At 43.8% G+C, this 24303-nt stretch overlaps 1 protein-coding gene across 1 annotated transcript in view; it reads left to right on the forward strand.

Annotated features, from left to right (window-relative positions):
* The first annotated feature begins 7008 nt into the window (after positions 1-7008).
* Positions 7009-24303, forward strand: part of SLC9A2 (solute carrier family 9 member A2) — a 35337-nt gene continuing 18042 nt past the window's right edge. Inside the window, exons 1-3 of the mRNA XM_074572910.1 lie at positions 7009-7276; positions 13063-13526; positions 18977-19227. Coding sequence (XP_074429011.1) covers positions 7009-7276; positions 13063-13526; positions 18977-19227 — 983 coding nt within the window. The remainder of the gene's footprint in view (positions 7277-13062; positions 13527-18976; positions 19228-24303) is intronic.

Genomic DNA, 24303 nt, shown 5'->3' on the forward strand with positions numbered 1-24303 from the left:
AACAGAAGTTATCCCTCTATGCTTTAAAGGCTGCCAGAGTTGTAAATGTAGGCTATAGGACTAAAGGAATCACTTCAGCCACCAACTCCAGGACTTGAACTCATGCGAAAGCATTTAAAAATATGCTTATAAACCTATCAAACTCTGCTTTCAAAGGAAAATTCTTGTTGTAGGTTACGGTACCATTGTAAGGCTGCAACTGGAGGCGTTCTTTTAGTCATTAACTTTTTTTTCCCCCAAAGTTAAACATTTAAATTAGTATTTCTGTATTCATGGCAGCGACAGGTGCTAGGCTCGAGAACAGTGGCTACTTTTGACAGCCAGCGTGGGGACACAGTCTCAGAAATCATTCAATGACTAAGTGTCCTGGTGCAGAATGAGCTAAAGAGGGAATTTGCAGTTTAAACATTAAACAAGTTGCTTAGCTATTAAACAATTACATTGTTTTAATCCTTAAGAGATGGAGACCAATCTGTCATCTCTGGTTCTGGGTTTCCAGCAAATGTGCCCAACAACGTCATTTTCCAGTGATACCCAGATCACCTGGAACACAAGTAGTGAGAGAAAGGAAAAACGGCACAAACCTCCTCCGGGCAGCTCCTCTCGATTTTGCCTGTCTTATGAAGAGAAAGAGTGCACTTGACTTTCAAGTAATGGCAAAAATTAACTTCATGGGTTAATAGCCTTCCTGGGTTATAAGCGTCCCTCTGGAGCTGGAAACATCACTTAACCCTCCTGCAGTAGCTGGAGGGTCCCTTTTTTGTTCTTTGGGATGATATTTAATGGCGATGCCCTGCAGCACTGCAAAAACCTCTCCGTTACTTGGTATGAGGCGCAAAATGCTCTCCCACAGCTTCCTGGCTGAACCTGTTAGAGATGCTTACTCATGGTGAGCAGAAGTGCCTGTGTATGCATCAGCCGGCTGGGGAAGGCCTTAGGAGAAGTCTTTGAGAGAGTGTTCACAGGGGTGCAATTACACTGATGCCCAGATTAGCTCTGCCTCTGAGGAGGTGGTTGCCCATAATCCGCAGAAGCAGCAGCAGGTTGCTCCCTCAGGGCTTCAGGCTGGAGTACCTGTGACCAGCGCTGTGGGGCGGCAGCTTCTGCATGCAGCCTCAGGGGAGCCCCAAAAAAGCAGAGTTTATCACTCTGAATTCAGCGCTGGCTTCGTTCATGGGGCTGCTTTTGAAGATTAAAAAAAATAGCTGTGGTCCTTCCTTCATGCTCTGCGCCTGTAGTCGTGTATCCTGCTGCTCCTGCCACTCCTCCAGTTCTGGAAAATTAGGCAGCTGCCGGTACCCGCGCCCTTTCTCAACCCTTTCCAATTTAAAAACCGAGCTGTGCAGACACAACAGTTAACATCGTAAGGGCCTTAAAACGGCTTACCAAAGTTCAGACCTGCACAAGTAAATTGCTGCCATTAAAGTGCCCATATTAGGGAGGTATAATGCCTCCGGTAGACCTGGTTTATGGGGACGGTTGCTAAGCAGCCCTGGAAAAGGCTGTGGAAAAACACATCCTCAATGGACTATTGATTTCATATAATAAATCACTCCATAGCTGAGATATTCTTTCACTAATTAATGGATTTAGAGACTGCGTTACACGGTCAAGGCCCTGATGACATAGTCCACATAAAAAGAGTCTAACTCCTAATGGAAGAGACATTTTGAGAAATGTTTTTTAACATAACGCATGCAGGTGAGCAACCGACTTCCCTCCCAAAGAAAACAACGCTCAGTCAAGCATGTTTGTATATTTTAGTCCTTAAATGTCCACTGAAGCTATTTCTAAATCGGTAAAAAAGATCTATGCCAGCTCTTTGGTGTCTGTTCTCCCTGAACTCTTTGCGCATCTGGTGACATGTACCACAGGCACACATTTCCCTGCCTGTGTTACTGTGTGATTCCCATGCGGCTGCAGTAGTCAAGAAGAACCACCTTTTTTACCTGAGGTAACCTCAAAACTTCCTTCTATGTTCCAATAGAAATACTAGATTTTTTAACAAATTTATTTCAGTAACACGCTGATGTATTTCAGTAAGCTGGCCTCCTATACTATACTATACTATACTATACTATACTATACTATACTATACTATACTATACTATACTTCGGGGGATAACTGCAGAAAGTCTTTCTGTCTGTTTTAGCAAAGTGGCTAGGAAGAAGGGTGACATTTATGCTTTTCTTCTGAACCAGGAATGCAGATTTCACAATGCTGCTATTTGGTCTGTGTCAGCGAAAATCTAAGAAATATATGACCTAACTCTTCTGCATAGAGTTGATTTCCATCAAAATAAAATATCAGCACTAGACTATTACAATTTTTTTTTTAAATCTGCTGAAAATGTCTGTCAAACTAAAACAGCAATGAAAATTACAGACAAATATTTATTAATATATTTATGATTTTCCCCCAACCATTTTGATTTTTTGATCATATTCACTAGAGAACACCTATAACGCCGCTCGTAGGAGATCCAGTTATTGGAATAGTCACAGTAACATTTTCCAGAAATGCGTCCTTGATATCAAAGAGAGGCCAGAAAATCAAGTACAAACATATGACCTCATGATTTTTAGGGAATCCCTAAAAATGGAGCTAAATTTATGATACAGTGAAAGTTCTCATTTGTTCAAATCAGCATTTATTGTTTTTTTAATTATTATGAAAGCAGATAACAGCAATTAAGATAGATCTTTTCCTACTATATGGATAAAGCTGGGTTAATGTAACGGATGACATACAGCCCTGTAACTCAAAGCTGTGCCTACGACGAAAAAGTTCCAAAGCCTACTACAGCAAAAGTAAAACTAAAATATCATAACGCCTGTATGAACCACCTGAACTCTTGCAAGCCGGCCACGGTGTGACTACCAGCGCCTCTCTTTTCCAAACAGCACGCTGTGGGCGGGCTGGACTGGTGGTAATTTCCAGTAGTAATCAATGAAATGGATTAAAAGGTAAACAAACTGAATTATGTGAGTTACCACCTTGATGCGTAAAATAGCATGCACTTTGTCACGTGAAACGCTGCTAGCGCTGTGTCTGGTAAAAGAGATGATGCCTGTGAGCAGAATTAAAGAGATTGATGCTAGGAGACCCTGCTCTGGCAGGGGGGTTGGGCTAGATGATCTCCAGAGGTCCCTTCCAACCCCTGCCATGCTGTGATTCTGTGATTCTGGGAGATGAAAGCGCGCCCGGGTGCAGCTGGCATGGCACTGCTGGGGCGATGGGGCGTTGGTGGGGGCACTGCGGGAAGGTCCTCCATGGATCCGTTGCAGCCAGGAGAGTGTGGCGTACCTGCTTTCTCTTTGTGCTACCCCTGAAATGGTGCGGAGCGACCCGACAGAAAATTGTTCCGAAGCGGGAGCAGATGCATTGAGCTGTCAGGGGGCAGAGCCATGACGAGACACCGTGGCGCCAGGGACACACCTTCACGTCTCCTCTATTGCTCTACCCAGGCTGAGGGGACCGTCCTCCCTCCCCGCCCCGGGGAAGCTTTGAGACTTGGGAATATTTTTCTCCATATGACGATGTCCCCGGCCATGCCCTCAGGAGGAGCTGCTTATTGTGCAGATGACCAGCAGGGCTGGGTGCAGTGGGAGCGGTGGTGGAGGGCAGTGCTGCTGCTGCCTCGTACGACCTGGGTGAAGCACACCCTGCTCTGATCTCTCAGGCAAATCTCTGCCATGGATTTAAAGACCTTCCACTGGTGGTGAAACCCTTCAGCATCTGCGGAACCATCTGGACAGGGCTGGTGGCAATGGGAAGCAGCACGTGCTGCAAATACCGACAGAAACTCCACAAGACCTTCAGCAACTTATGCTGTACTAAGCTTCACTGCTACTATTTCAACAAGCTACAAAGTCAAACCTGGTCCGATTCCCTGCTGCATCATGCTATGTCGTAAAGGCAATTCCCATGCAAATGTTGGATGTTCTCTTCTATACAATCCATCCATAAAATAGATTATTTTGGTGTAGCAATGGACAGTATCAATTTTAGGAACTAACCTCAGCTCCAGCTTTCTTCCCTCTCACTGCTGGGTCTCTGTCAATGTATTATTTCCCTTTTTATTACCAGCATGTAAGTCACCAGCCTCAGGATCAATGATATCTTTCTCTCATTTTTTTTCTTCCCATTTACCAACTTCTCATTTTCATAATATTGTTTAAAAAAAAAAAAAAATCAGCCTAGTACCCAGACCCACAGCAGTGTCAGAGCTAGAAGGATTTTTGTTGTGTGTGCCCTTTTATTTTTGGAGAGGAGGCAAGTAAGAGGACAAATAATGGCAAATATGTGGATGGTGCCGCAAGGAAGGGTCCATACTCCCGTGTCTGGGAGAGACTTTGTGACTGTAAAGGCACGACCTGGGTGCCAAAGTATCGCTTTGTCTCTGCCAGTCCGCGGCAGGCAGGCTCTGTCAATCAGCACTTTCCCACCCAAAGGCTTCTTTCCCCTCTTGGGGCAAACTGAAAGTCCTCAGACAGTTGTTCACCATTTCCAAACGCCTGTGGGGCTATCATACGGTGGTCCAGTTCCTGGCTCTACAGTTTATGCTGTGACTGTTGAACAGGGATATGAATCCCAGCATAGAGGGGGATTAGGAAGTGATATTACAGAAAAGGGTCAATAGGACAGTATATAAACAACTATACTTCCAATAGCCTTGGCCAGCTTGCTCTTGCCAATGTTTTTTCACTGACATTATTGAAGATACCTCTCAGTCCAGTGCAATATCCTGCAGGCAGATAACTAGAAAGGATCTGTAACATTGCTCTTAGGAGAGCAGTTATTGACACTTTCATAACCGTATTTTTCAGAAAGGCTTTCTTCATCAGCAGGAAAGGTCATAAAATGAGGCATGCAAGTACAATTACAGATCTTATGATTTTAGACTGAATTAAATTTATGATTTACGGTCTGATTTGCATGTGAGAGATAATGCTATCTCCTTCACCTGAGGCTGGGACTTCTCTTCTTATGGATGGTCTTTTGACAGGGACCAGGAGATTCAGGAATGACGGAGCACTTTCTTTTTGTATTTTTTTCCATATAAAGGAAATGTTCTCAGAATTGGCAATATTTATCTGTGTCTCTTACTTCAGAGAATCTAATATAACAAATAAAAACACCTATGAAGATATCACATGCAGCTAGAGGGGTAGATGGTGTGTACACTGGTTTGATATTTGGACATGTTCTCCTGGCTGACTTGTAGATAAAATAAAGGAAAAAAACTTTTATTAGTGTCATGTTTTTAAATTTGTCATTAAAACCATAGGCTTAGTGCCCTGTTTTCATGTTCTGGGGGTAAAGGACAGCTACTATTCAGCTAATTGATTCTAAGCTTTAACTTCAACTCACTAGAGAAATGGTAGCCACTGATTACTTTTTGCCATTTGGGGAAAAAAGGAGAGCTCTCACTACCTGCTTTTGTTTTATTTGAAGTCAAGAAAGACATGCTTTGCTATAAAGGCACACAGACCGGTGTGCTATAAAGATTTTATGAGTTTGAGCTTTGGAATACTGTCTTACTCACAAGTGATGAAGTCATGAGCACATTGTGGCTGAGATCCCATTCTTTCAGGAAATACAGAAAGCTGGTGCTCAGCAGTATCTGATGGAATACCACCCGTACTAAATTCATGGCAAATTCCCAATGACTTCAGGAACAGGATTTTGCCAATCATGTTTAATATTGGCAACACACACACAAACACATATTATTAGGTCTATATTTATATACGCATATATCAGAATACATATATGAACACTCATACATGTTTACATAGAGTGTTCTTTTAACTCCCTGAATTAACAGAATGTTAAGTCTCTTAATTAAGAGGAACGGGATTGTGCCTATCACAATAGGGGCAACATATAGGCAATATATACAGTAACATATTGTAAACTATATCTTATATGTTATATATTAAATATACTACATATAATTCCATCTTAGATAGATAGCAAATTTATACACATGTATGAACATAAATATATGTATTTATACAGAATACGTTCTTTCAACTCTCTAAATTAGCAGAATTTAACTCTTAATTAGTGGGAACGGAATGTTGCCTTTCATATAGTTGGTACAAGCACCTTTCCTGTATTTGGTAACAGCAACATATATATACATATATGTCTACATCTACATCTACATCTACACCTACATCATCTACATCTACACCTACATCTACATCACCTACATCATCTGCATCTATATCTACATTATATACATACATGTATATGTATATACATACATTAAAAACTACTTTATTAAAACATATATACATACATACACATATGTATCTATATACAAATTTGGACACACATATGCACATAGACATAAATATATATTCCCTATACTCCCTAAATTACTTTTATTAGTGTAATGTATGTGTGTATATATAGGTCCTTACATGTCCATGTAAGTTTATAGATTGTGTTAACTCTCTACATTAGTTTATATAAATATTTATATGCGTGTGTACGTATACGACTGTGCACAAATGTCTTTTCAAGTAATTCAGAGCCAAAAGCATCCACTCCGGCTACGCCTGTACCTTTGCCCCCCTCGGGACGTGCTGGGGGGTAGGACCCGGTGCCGGGGTGCCTGCACACCCCTCGCCCCCGCTGCCCCGCACCCGCCCCGCGCACCTGCGGCCGGAGGCGAACCGGCGGCCGCCGCCCGGGCGCTGCCGCCGCGCCCCACAGCGGGTCCGGGGGCGGCGGGGGCGGCGGCTGGAGGCGGCGGAGGCGGCGGCGGGGCCGGGCCGCCGCTTTGCCCCGCGGGGGCGGCCCCGGGGGGGAGCGGGGCGCCGCGGCCGGCCGGCGGCGCCGGGCCGGGGACTCGCCCAGTCACCGGGGAGGAGGCGGAGCCGGCGGGGCCGCGGCGGCGGCAGGTGCCCGCGGCGGCGGGATGGTGGCGGCGGCGGCGGACGGTGCGGGGCCGTAGGGCAGCGGGGCTGCGGGTCGGGAGCCAGGGGGACGCCATGGGCAGCCGCGGCCGTTCCCCGCGCCCCGCCGCGCCGCTGCTGGTGCCGGTGCTGGCGGTGCTGGCGGCCGGGGCGGCGGAGGCGAGGGCCACCTCGGAGAGCCAGCTGCCCGGCGCCTCGGCGATGGGCACCGGCACCCCGCCGAGCCCCAGCGGCACCGCCTTCGAGGAGACGCGGCTCCACGTCTTCACCCTGGACTACCCCCACGTGCAAATCCCCTTCGAGATCACCCTCTGGATCCTGCTGGCCTCCCTCGCCAAGATCGGTGAGCGGGGCCGTCGGGCGACACTCCTTTCCTTCCCTCCCTCTGTCCCCACCACCCCCCCGGGTCGCCCGCCCCCCGGTCCCGCCGCGGGCATCCGGGCTGGGACCGTCCCGGGGACGCGGGGACCGCCGGAGGGTGATGCTCCTTGGCGGGGCGGGATGCCCGGGCGTGATTTGGCTGGCAAAAGACGGGGTTTTCTCGGTGAGGGGGAGAAAAGAGAGACCTCCAGCCCTCTGCAGCAAGGCGTAAAGCCCGGGCTGCGGGGACTGTGAAACCCAGAGTTCAGCCGGTGCGCCAGCCGCGGAGTTTTCCTTGTCAATCTCTTCCGGAGATTTCCCGCTGTCATTTGAGCACTATCTTCTTTTTCTTAAAATAACGCCGGGTATAATGACAGTTTCGGAACAGAACAACGGATCGATGGAAAGCAAATATTTATGAGAGCAGAGCAAGCCTCCTCATTGTACTTTCCCACTATTCACTTATGTCCCGAGAAAGACAGAAAAGACAGCACCGAATGAGTAAGAAAAGCCACCTCTTCCCTCATGTGGAAAATATTTGTATTGCATAGTTTCACTGTTTTGTGTAGTTCATATAGAATGTTTTTAATTAGCTTTCTATGTCCCAAACAGAAAAATGAATACACGGTAATAATCTAAAGAATGTCAGGTAAAGGTGTGGTGTTTGTTAAAACACACATTTTATTTATTAGCTATTTAAAAATCAGTAAATCTCTGCTAATGATGAACTTTGTATCTTCTTAACTAGAAGGTAATATAAGGAATAAAGCCATGGGAACAAAAAGAAAGGTTTACTCATAGTCCACTTGTTTGATTCAGAAGTCTTGATTTTGCAGCTCAGATTACAATAGAAACTATGATCATGCTCATTTGGATAAAACATTTGGGTAAAACTTAAAACTTTAACTTTTGCTTGGGACATTTAAATAGACTGTGTCACATTCTGGTCAGTGATCAGGTAATTAGGATTCCGCAAAACCGAAAATTTGTACTCACCTCCTGCCACAACTAGCGTTGTAGTTGGGGGCCTGATCCTCTACCCAAGGAAGTTGCTCTGGCTTCCTGACTTTCTGCAGAAATACTCTATGTTGCATCCATTAAGGATGCATGTGTCTTGATGCATGTTTCTTAATGCATTAAAGATGCATGCTTAATCTTGAGTATGTATTGAGGTGTTTGCAGAATCAGGACAGAGTTCACATATGATACACTGTCATGAATTGTAACAGACAGAAAATATGGAGTCTGTTAAAGAACTTACCTCAACCAGTTGAGTACTGTAAAATTGCTCTGGCTTCTGAGCTTAGATACAGCAAGAACTCTTAAATAAGCTAAGGCTAGTGAAAAAAGTTTCTGTTTTTTTAAAGATTACAGGAAAGCCACTTGAAACATGTAAACACACATACATACACAATAATATATAGTTTCTGTAGGACTGTACACTCTATCATGATATTTTGCTAGTGCACAGGCATCTAAAAAGTAGAAAAAAAAAGTGACTTGGCTACTTTACTTTTCCAAGCTGACAGCAGTGCAGTGAACAAGCAAGCAGAGTAGATGAGGAAAAATGCATATAATTTTTAAATCCCTTCAGTTATACCAAACTGAATTAGCTGGTGTGGCTAATCTAGGGCATTACCTCTGCTGTTATACACGTGCGTGCACTAAGCAATGAGGGCCGGATGCAGGAGAGGCCCTAGGTGTGGCAATGCTCAGCTTCACCACACCTATCTGCAGGCTCCCCGACTCCGGGACTGGAATTAGGAACATCCAGTTCTTGCTCCTGGTGCTCCGTCTGTGCTTCCTTATACAGCGAGCGCATCAGGTAAACCGTCCCAGGACAGATACCCATTGCTCCGAAGTCGCATTCCCACAGCGGCAATTCTTCACTCGCTTGTGCCTTCTTTTATATTGAAGGTAGCCCTGATGGGCAGAGTTCTCTAACCACCGAGATACAGGAATGTCGGCTCTGCCACATCCTACTGTGTTTGTAGGAGTGGGCCATGTGTCTCAGTTCAAAGGGATGGAGAGGGTTTTCCCAGCCTGTAACACCGAGTGCGTCCCAGTGAGAGAGGAGGCTCTCCAGTGCGTTCCTCTGCCCAGAATTTCTTCCCGGGCAGCACAGGCATCTCGCCCCTGTCGTGCCAGGCAGTGTGAAATCCACCTCGAGACTCCTGCACTGCCCAGGAAACTTCGCTGCTTAATCTGGCATCGCAAATTCCTTTCTGGGGCTAGGCCCTGAATGCTTACACTTGGCACTGCCGAGCAGCAAACCTTTATGACCGGAGCCCTAAGGTCTTTTTGGCTGCAAGGAGCTCAGAAGGTAGGGTCGCATTCAATAACAGCTCTCACGGTGTGTGGACCATCCCAAAGACAACTGTATGGCAGCACCTCCTTATCGCCCGACTGGAGCCTTTTTGAACAAACGCGTTTTTGCAGAAGTGCAGTTTCACCGGAGCTGAAATGTTCCAGCATTTGCTAATTTTTATAGGGGATTTATCTGACAAGTTTCTCAGATCCTGTCTGTGATCATGTCATTGTAGGCTAGGTTTAGAGAGAGCGAAAGAGACAGCATGAGAAAGGAGAACCTGAAGCTGTCAAGCAGAACTTGAACATTTTGACAAGGTACATTTTCACAGAAACATGGCAATTTTTATTCTAGCATAGAACAAGGGCACATTTTGAAATCTAAGAAATTGCCTTGAATGGAATTGTTATTTTCTGGCTACCTCTACTTATTTATTATCTAGTGTGGTGATACCATATAGGAGGTATGTTACTAACATGCTGATGGCCTCCATGAGTATATTAGGTAGGACCCAGTGCACCTGAAGCATGCTGCAGTCTCTAGGCAGTGAGACTAGTCTACTTACCTCCCAGTTTTGCTTAATTCTTATGCAACTAAACCTATAAAATGTTGTCTAACTGATCCAGATTCCTATTACTTCTATGTTTAATCACAAATGCATGATTAGAAGTGCTTCTTCCGGGAACTGAGCTGATATCCTTCCAACACTTCTCTCCTGAAAAAAGATTTAAGCTGTTCAGAGGGCCCTTGGAAAATTCATGTATAATCAGAAGCACACATCTCAGTGGCCTTTCCAGCATCAGAGTGCACTGGATTTCATAGAATCATAGAATCATAGAATCATAGAATCATAGAATGTGTTGGGTTGGAAGGGACCTTTAAAGGTCATCTAGTCCAACGCCCCTGCAGTAAGCAGGGACTTCTTCAACTAGATCAGGTTGCTCAGAGCCTCACCAAGCCTGGCCTTGAATGTCTCCAGTGATGGGGCCTCCACCACCTTTCACCCAAGAAGTAGGAAACCAGGTCTCTAAGGACTTTTAGCTTGAAGAATACTGACCTTGACGCTTTAGGCAAGCGTCCTAGTGCCCAATGGCCTGAGGGTAAATATCTTCTGTCCTGTTGAAGTTGAGTCAGTGCGTAGTCAGGAGCCCAAGAACAGGGTGAGAGGAGGAGAAAGTAGCTGTGGTCCTGGGTTCAGCATAAAAGTCTGAGTATTCATGTACTGCAGGGGATCTGCTCCTAGGGCGCTCCTGACCACGTGTCTGTGGGTCCGTCAGAGCAGGGAAGATGTCCCTCATCCTGCAGGTCACCTGTGCCTGACTTGGTGTGCATTGGATGCTAAATCCTAGCTCTCTACTCTTAAATGGGGAACCACAGCCTGTCCCCGATCACCTTTGAATGCCTTTCATGGAGGCAAGCAGACTTCTAAGAGTTTTGATGCTGTTTATGCGGATAAAAAGCACATTTAACATAACAGCAGCCTTTCTGTCACCTTTAAGGATGAGGTGAAGTCCCAAAAGCTCTGAGAGGGTATGAACTTTCCAAAGAGTGACTTATAAAGAAGAAAAGAAAAAGATATTTATTTTTTTTCCACCATAGACTTTTCATTGCCATTGCATTACAACTGGCTGGGATGTTTTTTGTTTGCATTAAAAGCTGCATTTAGAAAAATTCCCTCCTCTTCAGTTTTTTATTGAGGAAATGATTTAAGATACTTTTGAAAGGCTTAAAAAAAAATCTTTTAGCAAAATCTACTTACTCAGGGGAAACTTCAATCACTATATTGGAAATTTTGGCGTCCTGCCACTGCAGAAACTAAGACAAACCATAAAACGTTTATGTGGAAGTGGCTGAAAGGTCAAGTCTCCAACCGCAAATTCTTGTGTTTCCAGGGTCATTACCTGTTCTGCCAATATAGGATATTGGTGACTCTGGTTTTGAAGAATGACAGCGAATTTGGCGGTCCTTCTAACAAGTTACATAGGCTGTGTTTCTAAATACTAAAAAGCAATCTGTGTTAATCCAGAAAGGAAAAAAATGCAGCTTGAGAAGTTTACTTTAAAAAATAACTTTAATAGTTCTAGAATATGTAAGTGAAAAGTCTGTGGATTAAAACAGCTTTCCCCTTGGCCCTTCTTAACCATTTGTTCTTCCTAATTATAAGTTCAGACTTTCTTTTACCTGGAAAAAATCTATAATGAAAGGAGAAATAACAAAACAGGTGTTGCAAGATACAGAAGCCCAATATTGGGAAACTGAATGTGAACTATACCAACCTTGCACTAATTTAACTGTTTCGACTACAGGTGTGATTTTTACTGAAATAGTTTTACTGAAATAGACGCCCGTTATTACCACACCCAGTGTTTCCATGCAGCTCTCATTTAAAATAATTTAAATGCTTTTTAGTTAGGCAGGAATTGTGGGATCTTGTGGGTGTGGATAGTTTTCTATATAATTATGTAGGCCAAATTTAGATAAGGAGGAGCCTGGAAAAGATTGGCATCGCCAGGACCTGGAATGTGACCTTGGTGCATAAGGTTGATCATTCCATTAGATTGGCCAGGGTAGGTTCCTTCAAAACTTCCCATTCATTACCAAAATTGTCCTTAAAGCAGTCAACTTATGCAATTAATGGGAATCTTTAAATCAACACTGCAGGGCTTGGAGAGTTTTAGTAGGCTAAGGAACATTCCAGCATTAAGTCCTCATTCCATAACCTTTTTTTATTCATTTTTTCAGTACTTTGCAGAGATCTTTACGAGAGACTCTTGACACTGCTGCAATTCATATAATACAGAAGAACGAGCATAACACTACTTACTTGTCACTTTATGTAAAACATGTCTGTTATTGTGAAATTAGTTTGGAGGCTTGGCTAAACTGGAATAATAATGTGTCTGTAAATGCTTCCTCATGGTGGCTGAGGAAGTGGCCATGGGTGACTGGGTGCAGGTCACATGTGGTGGTTCCCCTCTCTAGCTTTGAGACTCTAAAAGACTTCTAAATATGAAATGAATGTACTCCTTAAACTCCTTTGTGAAGCTGTGCACGGAGGAAGGGGTGGTTAGTGTGTTTGCAGGGTTTTTTTCTCTATCGAGGTGTAATTTGCCCGAGAAAAGTGTTTGGATTGTTTTTCTGGAGGATTCCACATTACAAAAGTCCCCCCCACTTTCACAAACAGAAGCCTTGCACACAGTTGTTCCAGCCAGCCTAGCTATTAACTGGAACATCCAGCTATTAAATAGATCCTCCAGCAATTTATCTGCATTAACTACCCTAGCTGACAAATTTGCCTTGACCTTTTGTGGTGGTCCAGTTCAGTCTTTGCAATGAAAATGAAATGGCCCTGCAATTGCTGTTTGTTTACTATAGAAACGAAGATAACAGAATCCAGAACAATCTCTTGGATTCTGTACAAATAACCGTTTTACTTTCTTGTGTTTGAATTTCCCTTGAAGGCTTTCATCTCTATCACAAGTTGCCCTCAATAGTACCTGAAAGCTGTCTCCTCATTCTGGTTGGATTGCTTCTTGGTGGGATTATTTTTGGAGCAGAGGAGAAGTCCCCACCTGTAATGAACAGTGATGTTTTTTTCTTGTATCTTTTACCACCCATTGTACTCGACGCTGGATATTTTATGCCAACTCGTCTTTTCTTTGAGAACTTTGGTACCATATTCTGGTATGCCGTGGTGGGCACACTCTGGAACGCCATCGGCATCGGAATTTCACTTTATGGAATTTGCCAGATCAGTGCATTTGGTTTGACTGACATCACGCTGCTGCAGAATTTGCTCTTTGGCAGCCTCATTTCAGCGGTGGATCCCGTGGCGGTGTTAGCCGTTTTTGAAAATATTCATGTCAATGAGCAGCTTTACATCCTGGTGTTTGGAGAGTCTTTGCTGAATGATGCTATAACTGTGGTAAGTTACTTGATAAATGATTAGTTGATAAAAACGGTAAGTGATTGTTTGCATGCCACTCCGTTGTATCTCTCTGTATCTGACTGTTACAGTTTGCTAATGGATGGAAGTTAAGGAGTGCTAATGTGTTTATGTAATTTTTTAAACTTTAGATTTAGAAACTAGAGTAGTCTTACTGCACCTGAGTAACGTGTAATGGTAGCATATTTGCTGTAGGGATTTTACTACCCCATCTCTTTAATTTCTGTATCTTCGAATTCTGTTACTTCTGTAATCTGAAACTGGAGGTTTTTCTCACCTGCAGAAATGTTGTTGGACAGGAGAGGGAAAAGGGCCAACGTGGGGTGTCCCAGCGTGTTCACAGGGAAAATGGGCAAGCCATTGAGATGGCAGAGGACCCGGTGGATGCTAGCCTTTTGCATGTGCCCATCCAGTTGGAACTGCCCTGAGACCACCAGTGCATTTCTCCCAGGCTACAGATGAGATAGGACAACCATCTGGAGGCAGTAATTTCTAATCATTAACCAGCTGAACTGGGTTTGCGGTGCTGACCTGCGGACAGCAATCTGCAAATTCCATTAACACCCCCAATGCCCCTCGTTTGCACCTGGTGACACCATGTCTGGGACATTACTCCCATTTATCCATGCCTTACTTGAAATCCTGCCCGTGCCAACTATGTCCTGGCACACTTTCTGTTTTGTGAGACATGGAGGCCCAGTTTTTCATCTGCCAGAAGAATCAGGAAGATTCATGAATTGGGTCCAGGCCTTCCCTGTCTCTGTCCCTGGCTTCTTATATCTGTCCCATTCTGTGCACAATTTTTCTTTGCTTTTCCCCTTTTCTAGGACTTTGCCTCACCTGCTTAACACGTGTATATCTCATCATTTAATCTGATCATTTGGTACTCATCATTTCGAGTGTGTCCATGGGAGTATAAGTTGGGTTTTTTTACGTTTGTGCTTCACGCTTTACCTGATTCTCTTGCTACCCAGCCAGCTGAATCGCTTGCCTTAAAGCCTCGCTTTTCTCACTAGTTTACAGCTGAAACTGCCTGCCATTGCTAAACTGGTACTTAAGCCAGTTTAAATAAATGGGTGTAAATACTGAGTTTCAAAAGGCTTAGCAGTTCAGCCATGGCTGTGTCTGTCTCTGTTTACTCAATGACCACTCACGTGGTAGAATTCTTTTTTCACACAAGTCTTTTTCTGGGGAAAAAAGGTCTGGTTTTATGTTAACGCTAAACTTTTTTGGGTTTTTTTTGTGGATTTTTCAAATGAAAATCACTTTTTCCAATCACGAAATCAATCACCTTTCCACTGGAGCAGCTGTTAATCCAGCATGATTTGCTAGGAAAACACTGCATCCTGATGACGGAAGTATTCATGTGTGCCACTGCCCAATGGCAAATTACTCCAAAACACCATTTTTATAGACGCTGGCATGGCAATTTAATAACCATGATGCATGGCTTTCCTGTAGGCGTCATTATGGCCTCCTTTGGAGGTAGTCCTTTCTCACGGCATGCCTGCCCAGGTGCCCTAACACAAGGGAGGTACTCTTAGGAGTCTGTAGGGCCAGCCCAGCATATGAACTGGCCATCATACATATATTCATGAAGGAGTGAAAGGAATTTAGAGTACCTTTGGTCTTACTTCCCAGCTATCGCTTAAAGGTAGCACTTGGCAGGAAATCAAGTGGTTTCCACAGGCTAAGCATTGGTCTGCTAATGGTTCCTTGTTATGATTTTGCACACCTGCAATCATGTGATTATACTTAAAATGTGACCCGGGCCGTCACACAGATCCCCCGCGGGGTGTCCTTAGAGGACCTCGCCTCCCCTGCCCATAGCGGTGCTGCCAGACCAGTCCTTGCTGTGGTGCTGCCGGGCTTGTGCTGCTATCTGCTCAAAGGAGATGATGTTTTGTAAATACCATCTCTTCCTTTGCCCTTGTTGTGGTTCCGGGAGAGCTGATAAAACCAGCTAGCAGGCAGAGCTCAGCACCTTCCATCCGGCGTTCGTCTGCTGGAGCCCTTGAGTCCCACCTACTTGGGGAGGTAGGATGGGATGCGGGGATGAAGCAGGAGGGGAGCTGGAGGCAGGCTGGCCATACGCGGGAGCTGCCTAATTCCTACGGCCACTGCAGTGTCAAAAAACTCAGGGGCTACACAGATGGGCAGTGCAGAACGGCGTGGCTTTAGTAAACATGCTTTCTAAATACTTTAAGCCCTTCTTCCTGCTATCCCACTTGCACTGCCTGGCTGCTCCTAATAAAAAGCTTTAATTATGATAGCAGAGTCATCTATGCTTTCCCTTTTCAGAAAAAGTGTTACCACACCTTCGTTTTAGATGCAAAGTGAGGTTTGCTTTCTCAGGAATCTCAGCTCTACTGCGTTTCTCAGATGGTCTTTCATGCCTGCTAGTTTTTGCGATGTGCCTGTGCATTTGGATGATCCTTTTCGCTCACTGATGGAATTTTGGAGCTTGAATTTGTCTGAGGACAATGTTTGCCAGTTGGTTTCTGGTTCAGAGCTGGTACTTTACCGGAAGACTGCACCAGTGATAACTAGCACAGTGATATTAAATGGCAAGATCACAGTTGAAGTTGAGTGTTAGCAGTTCAAATTCCAATTCTGGGCTTAAAATCACAAGGACGGATCCAGTGTCATTGCAATAATATTATTTCCATGTTAGAAAACATTACAGCAGTGCTCTGTATTCCGCCTCTAAAGAAAACATTATTTTAGAGTGCTTTAAAGTAATTTCAGAATTAAAAACTAATAACCGAGAACCGATAAAGATAAGCAATTAGTGTCTAGGAAGAGCAGAGATACTCTGAGACAAGGTTAAAAAGTGATTGGTGACTTACGTTCCTTGGTGTAACCTTCAGTGAGTTCAGCTTAAGGCTGTTGAGTAAATGCAAATCTTGAACTTGAAAAAAAAAAACCCATTCTCATACCAAATGCATTACAAAATGTGACCGGAGTTGATGTTGTTTAACTCACCTGAAAGCTTAGAGAGGGCTGTAAAACTGAACTGCGGTAGAGTAAAAGGGAAGTGAACCTGATTTTGATCTCATTTACAGCAGTGTAAATAAAGAACAATGGGAACAAGATTAAAATCATGTTCATGACATTCCGTAGTCCTAGCTGCTGCTTCTACCACAGTGGCCTGGTTTGGGGCTGAGGTACAAAGGGGAACGTTGCTTTTCTTCTTTCAAATAACTTATGACAGCAGATTTGAGATTTATGGGGATGTCTGTGTGTAAAAAGCAACAGGCTCCATTCTTTTTGCAGGGTGAATACTTCACTGTGAGGATGAGGTGATGTTATGGAGAAGCTGTTGCTTGAGCAGATCAAAGTTATATGCTTCTTTACAAGCAGCTCTCAGTGGCCTTACTTTGGAGACTTGCCTTATATTTATTTATATGGTTACTTTTTAAAATATAAAAAAGGCTATTTAAAACTCCAGTTAAAGAAAATAATCGTCTTCCCTAATACATACCAAGGGAGTATTCTGCCAGGTCGAATTCTGTAGGTGTCTTGAAGAATAACACAACTTTGGGGTAGTCCCAAGTTTCAACAAGTGACTCGGGGGAAGTCCTCTCCTTGCAAACAACACAAGTCAACAGTATTTTTATTTCATTCCGTGATTCATGGAGTCGTGGGTGTCTGTGGGCTGAGAGGTCCTTGGAAAGTGACCAACAAAGGCTTAATTCTGGTATACTTCTCCTTATGCAAATCCATGAGGTCCACAAATCAAAACAGGCTGAGAACCAGTGGAGCCTATGACATTACTTTCCTGCCCTGCACAGGGCATAGTAACAAGGAGCAGGACAAAAGGGCTGGGAGTCTGCCTCACAGCAGCAGGTGAAAAAGGACACTTCTCCCAGGTGGACTCCTCCTGGGGGCATCGTTGTTATCAAATAAATAGTTCATGCTCCTGCTCTTGTCCTATTTGTTGCTTTCTAATGAAAATTACTGGTGACCATGCTGGGTTTGATTTAACCTTCTTTTTTCGTGCTTACTCTGGAATATATTTTTTCTTTTCTTTTTCAGTTCTTTCCTTTCACTTAGCCCTAAGGACCCGTAATAGGCCATGTTTTTTCATTAGTCTATAGCGAGAACTTTTACCTCTGTAAGACCTACCAAATTTTGGCCGAGAAGAGCTGAACAAGTTACTTTCTGTCATGTGAGAGAGAACAAGACTGCAAATATGACAAGTCCCTCCCAGCCACTCGCTCTTCAAACACCTACATTGTTGGCACAGTGCAAGTACTGAAAAAAAATTGTTCTCAAATAGCATTTCTGATAGAGAAACCTGTTTGGTTTACTAAGAAGTCTAGAAAGAAAGTGGAGGTTTAACTCCTGCAAGCTGTCCAAGATGACTAGGCAGGTGTTTATGGTGACCACGGTGGCTCAGCCTGTGTACCCACTGTGATAGGAATAGATGCCTGTGACCAAGCTTAGATCTGTAGAAGGAGACTACGTAGCCATCAGGGTATCGCATGGCTGGGAGCCTATGTGCAGCACCAGGCAATGCTTAAATCTCCCAAGTAAGTCTGCAAATGGGACGACTCTTTAAGGTTTCTGTGAGAGTAACTCATTCCATTGTTGTCTGTTCTATAGTAGCTAAAATGCTGGGTATTAGAAAAATGTGGGCTTTGCATTTACATCTATTTCCTGTGTAAAACAAAAAGGCTCTCTGGTTAAGAAAATACCATAATGCCATTCACCCAGTTTGTTCGGGAGGATGGTTATAAACACTTTGAAAATTAAACTGGGCAAACACCTGGTAACAGGTACTGGGGATTAAATCCAAATCTCTAGAAATAATCTAAAGTTTGAAAAGTCTTTAAATCTAACCTAATGGTTAATAAATCGGGGAAGGAGCACTCCATGGATGCCATGTTTCTTGTACTCCTTGGGGTGGTCACTATCTTTCCCCTCAACCCCCCATGCCAGATGAATCTATGGTCTAATTCAGTACTGCAGCTCTTGACGTCTCATATAGATAAAACACATTTGAAAATAACGTGATTTTTCACTGATTATGAAACTGTATTTTTTCCTCCTCCTTTTTGTATTTCTTTTATTCTGGGGAAAATCTGAAATGACCATTTCTGGAGAAACTAGAAGCTCTGCAAATAAATGAATGCAAAGAAAGGTTAGGTAGGTCTATGCTTGTGGCTTGCAGAATGTCATGAGTTAAAAAAACTGATCCATTTGCAAAGATGTGAATAATGATATTTACCCTTCTTTGTATATCTCCCTGATATTTATGGATGACAAGTAATATGCCAGAGGTAAACAACAGCATATCTCAAACATGGGTTCAAGGTAGATAGATAGAGAAATTCAAAGTTCAACATTGAAGCAGAGGGACATAATGACATGAAGGGAAATTAAGAAGAGTGCAGAAACATAATGTGCTTTCTTTTTCCTCATAGGTCCTGTACAATTTGTTCAAGTCTTTCTGCCAGATGCGCACAATTAAGGTTATTGACATATTCGCTGGGATTGCTAACTTCTTTATAGTGGGGATCGGTGGAGTATTGATTGGAATCCTTTTGGGATTTGTAGCAGCCTTTACCACCCGTTTCACCCATAAAATCCGAGTGATTGAGCCACTCTTTGTCTTCCTGTACAGTTACTTGTCATACATAACAGCTGAAATGTTTCATCTCTCGGGCATCATGGCGTAAGTACCCCAAACTTCAGTAATAATAGCACCCAAGTAAGAATGCCAAAGGAAATTGCAGAGAAGACCAGATTTTGCAAACTTTGCTCTATGGCATCGTTCCACCATGCATGGCAGCGATGCTGGCTTGAGGATTTCCGGCCTCTCCCCTCCCGCTTCCATCCCATTCTCTCAGCTTGCCGCCACACCAGCTGTGTCACTAAAACTGCTCATGGCATCACACCATAAACCGTATCTTTGAAATGTTCCAAGTTAAAAATAATCCCTTATATTTTCAGTGGGGTTATTTTTAACTCAGATCAGTTTGGTGACCCGTGTCCTCATGTGACCCTACAACTAGTCATAAGGGCATGGCTGAGGGGTGGCCCCCAGGGATGTGGGGTCCGTGGTGGCTGGGAGGGAGAGGGAGTGGTAGCTGGGAACTTCATGAGCTGGCTTCGCTTCCGATGCCAATATATTGTGAAACTACATCTTACACTTAGTCATATGAGCAGCCAGTAAGTACCATTCAATAAAGACAATATATATATATATATAATTAAGGCAAACTCTCACTGGATTATAAGCACAGTAAGGACTGGGTGAATGAAAAATTTGCAGAATCTAGTCCTGTGGTGATATAACCCTTTAGTTTAGTATCTTGATACGTCTGCCTGTGTGTTACAATGCTCTCCGAATACATCATTATGTATAAGATAATATTATTCTTCCCACTTCCAACAGATAAAAATATTTTCACTCCTGGTTTTTCACTTCTGGGCTTCAGTAGAGAGAAAGCACAGCCTCTCGTTTGATGCTGTTTATACTGCAACAACCTCAACTATAGAAAGAGTTTGATATACTTGAAAAGTTTGCTCTGGTTCCAAGTAATATTTTTAGAGGCCAACCTTCTTTAATGACTGTATTGTTCTAGTGGCAAATATAAGTCATTCAGGCATTAGGAGCATAGCTTTTTATGAAAGCTCAGATGCTACTTCTGAGTATCACTAATATTTGATAATACCTCATCTGGTGGTTATCTCTTAGGAAAGTGAAGGTAGGTTTGATATCATAGTCATGCCGGTATAAGGTTTTCTGGGGCTGGGAAGCAATTTACATGGAAACTTACAGCTGATTATTTCAGTAGTATAAAAATAGAAATATGCCATGAAACGGGAGGGGTTAGTACTTTAATATAAGTAAAGAGCTAAAGATTACATGGGTTTCTTTCTCTGATATGAGCCTAAATAAAGTAACATATGCATCCACTTTGACCGAGTTCACAAATGTGCCATCTCTTCCCCTAGCTTCTATTCATAGCATTTGTGTGGTTTCTAGTTTCCTCCACTTCTTAAGTCAAATGTCCTTGACATCCTATGATCAAATACTTAAAGGGCTTCTAAACCAAAGACGTGTGGCTAAACTGTACATGGAAAAAATTGTGGCTGTGTGCATGAAAGTACTGATTTGGACATGCTGCGTCCGGGATACAATGGAAAGGGCACGGCGGGTCTGCTGGTGGGTCAGTGGACCCACCGCATGGCAGTGCCTGCAACCAGCACACCAGTGCTTCCCGTGGCACTAGCAAACTATTCCTTTTCATTCATACCAGTGGCCCCTGAGCGGGTGCAAAACAGAAGAGGAAGCACAAAGTATTTTTTCCCTCCAGCAGCACAACAGAAAATAAGTTGGCTTTACAATGCCCTGTATGTTTTTTGACTCTAAACATATTTTGTAATAGCTAGCAGAGCTGGGTACATCAGTAAGACCCAGGGGGAGCAGGAAGGGCTCTCTGCAGCCATGTAGTGTCTCAGCGGTCATAAGATGTAGAGCGTGTCCCCTCCCAGCAGCGCTGCTGAGGGCCTTAGAGCTCCTGTAATCTCCGCATCCCCCTGGAGTAAATCTACCCCATGCTTTTCACCTTTTGCTAGGCTTTGAACTGCAGAGAGTATTTTGCTCTGTGTCACAGTGCAACGTGCACCGGTGTTGAGTTCCCTGTCGTTTTCTGCAGCGAGTGACTCACGGCATGGTGGCCTGGGTCTGGCTTCAAAGTCAGCCCTCCCTTGAGCATGTGGTTGGACCAAATGACTTTGGAGTGTCCCTTACAACCCGGGTTGTTTATTCATTATATGATTCTATGGCCATTTATAGTTCAGCCTATAGGGGATAATTGCCTGATCTCCCTTTTTTCACCCATATCCACATGAGTCCATTACAGTAGTGATTCCCACTTCCTTCATAACCAGGTTCGTAAAGATACTCAGCGAGACCTTGTGGTTACGTGCTGTACCATACTTTAGATGGAGGATGTGAGCAGGAACATACAGTGTTATCAAACAAATAAGATACATACGCACAGTGCCTCACTTCTGTGCTAGGGGGAATTCACTGGCAGAGGAATAAAGAGGAATGAAAGGTCCTTGTCCCTCTCCTGATAAGTCTGTGTACTCCTTCTGGAGACAAACCATTCTTGAAGCATCCGTGTGTAAGCCCTGCACGGGGTTACCTGGCTGAAATAGCAAAGGGACTAAACCATGTCCCCGTGAGCTGCAGTGAGAAAGTCCTCTCCAGAAGGAGAGGCAAGAGCTTTTGCTCTAATTAGAGCCGGGCTTGAATCAGGACCCACGGCCGCAAAACATACAGATTTGAATCTGAACTTTATTTGCTTCCCTTTCTAGTTATAATGCTGCATTTTCTGCTTACTAATTTCTCAGAAAGGCTGTGAAGCAGCAGAAATATTGATATGTGTTTCTTTTTTTTTCTGCAGCAGTGAGTTAGCAGGCTGAAACGAACAAACATTGAAACTACTGTAAATTTAGTAGGTCAAGGAAACTTGAGGATTGAACCCAGTGGCCTAGTTTATTGCAGTCATGACAGAAACTGTACTGTTTGTACAGGAGGACTTTTATCCTCCAGAAGCACAGAAGGTTGCAGGTTAATTGCAATTAACTGTTTTTTCCCTCCATTTCTTGACCAAGGCAACTACCTCAGGTCACAGAAGTGGAAGCCAGAATTACTGTGTGTGGATAATAAATGTAAAATAAAACAATAAAACATATCTAAGCTTTTATTTAGATTGTGGTGACAGTAAAAATTTGGTTTGGGAAGAACATGTAATAATGTACATAAAATCTTGCATATTTAAAGGAATTTAATTTATAATGAATTCTAACACTGTGTTGTCATACCATTTTAAAATTAAAGAGACTTCAACAGCTTTTTTTCTAATGTAGATAAGCATTCTGAAGAGGTGGCAGATTGATAAAGTAAGCAGTGATTAGATGTGGAATATTGCTTACCTGAAGTGTAACAAATAATGTACAGGACTCTCTGTTATATTGGTGAACCAACATATCAATTAGTTGACACTAATTGAATGAATGCAAAATGTGACCGAAATGAATATTTTTTTATATATATATATATAAAAAGAGTGTTGTCCCTTTAAATTCTAGTGGTTGAGCATGGTAGGTGTTTTAAGTTACAGCTTGCAAAGATCCTGATTAATCTGGTGACAGATTCTTATCAGTCATCTATTTGCAGTGCCTCCATTACCTCAGGATCCAAAAACAAACCACGTCCAGAGCATGCTTCCCCACTCCCCAAGCCGCAGGGCTTTCCTAAATGACTGTAATCATGAAAACTATTTGTTTTAAGAAGGTAATAAATAGTACCGAGTGTTTTGTTCTGTCTCTGATGCAGACCTGACAGCCCTAATGCTTTGAGAATTAAGCTTTGAGACTCCGAAACGACCGTGGGTCTGGAAATGGCTGTTTTGCAGCCTGCCCACTGCGTTCTTGCTAGATTTCATTTGCTGCCCTTGCACTTGCCGGCTCCACTGTGTGCTCAATTGGCTGGAGGTAGCCAGGATGCATCGGACTTGTTACACTTGTACAGCCAAGCTGTGCACGCACAGGAGGGTTGTCACGACCTGTGACATAACCTGAGATATTTGTCAGTCCGTCAGTGCAGCCTGTGGCTTGTGAAGAGCTGGTTTGCCACTGAATGTGAGAGTTCTGGAAGGCTGAAAGCATTAAGCAGATTTGAGACCCTTCTTCACATACACTTTTGAGGGGGGTTGCCAGAACTATGTGTTAACTGAAGAACCTGGGGATGTTTGACAGCTTCTGGGCTTGGGTGTACGTCCTGGCCAAGTCATCACCCCGTGTCAGGACAAAATCCATGCAGGTCCCTGGTCCACTCCCACTTTTTTCCTGAGATGTACAGGCACATATGTTTGTGCGATCTGTGACAAGCCCCCAGTCTGGGCAACTGAGATCAGAAAAAGGAGGAGAGCTGTGAAGAGCATCAGTAGCCTGTCTGTATTGGCAAAGATGCAGGACCTCTGTTGTCCCAGCCCCGTGCTCAAAATAGAAATGTTACCTAAACCACTGAGTGTTGCAGGGAGGGAGCCTGCATGCTCGTGAATCTGGATCTTTTCTCCTGTGGTGGGTCTCACATCGCCACGATGAGCTCTGCTTCCTAGATAGCATGCTGCTCTTGGGCCACAGAGAATCTTGGAGGATCTTTCTGTTCAATACCATGGTGAAATCAGCTGACAGTGAGGAGAGAGCTGACAATTATGTCAGTACTAAATGCAGATGGGGGTCTGGGGTAGTTTTAGTCAAGCTTCTTCTTAGTCTTGGAGTTTGCTTAAGGCTGGAGCTAGTTTTTGTATGGCAATGGCCATTTTATTTTGTGCTGTCTAGATCTGCCTCCCTGTCATGAAGTGTAGGTAGACGAAAATGCAGGGTGAAGGCCAGGTTAGATACACTGTTCTGCTAGCAAACCCTCTCCATCTGTATTTGTAAGCCACTACCTGCCCTGTTGAACTGCATCTGTCCCCACATCATACCCTCTTTCCTGGGTTTTATTCACCCTGGTGAGCCTGAAGGAGCTGTGCTGCTTGACAGAGGTCAGTGAGGTACACCGTGCCCTCTCCCAGGTTCCACATGTCCTCACAGGTTCATCCCTCAGCAGTGATGCTGCCCAGTCACTTTGGGGATGCAGATGTGTTGGTGGGGTCAGAGATCTGCAGCTATGTTTCAGATCCTGGCCATTGTCTTCCACAGCAGCCCATGCTGGCTCCACCTAAAA

This window comes from Larus michahellis, chromosome 1, assembly GCF_964199755.1.
Source record: "Larus michahellis chromosome 1, bLarMic1.1, whole genome shotgun sequence".
In the NCBI taxonomy this organism is placed as follows: domain Eukaryota; kingdom Metazoa; phylum Chordata; class Aves; order Charadriiformes; family Laridae; genus Larus; species Larus michahellis.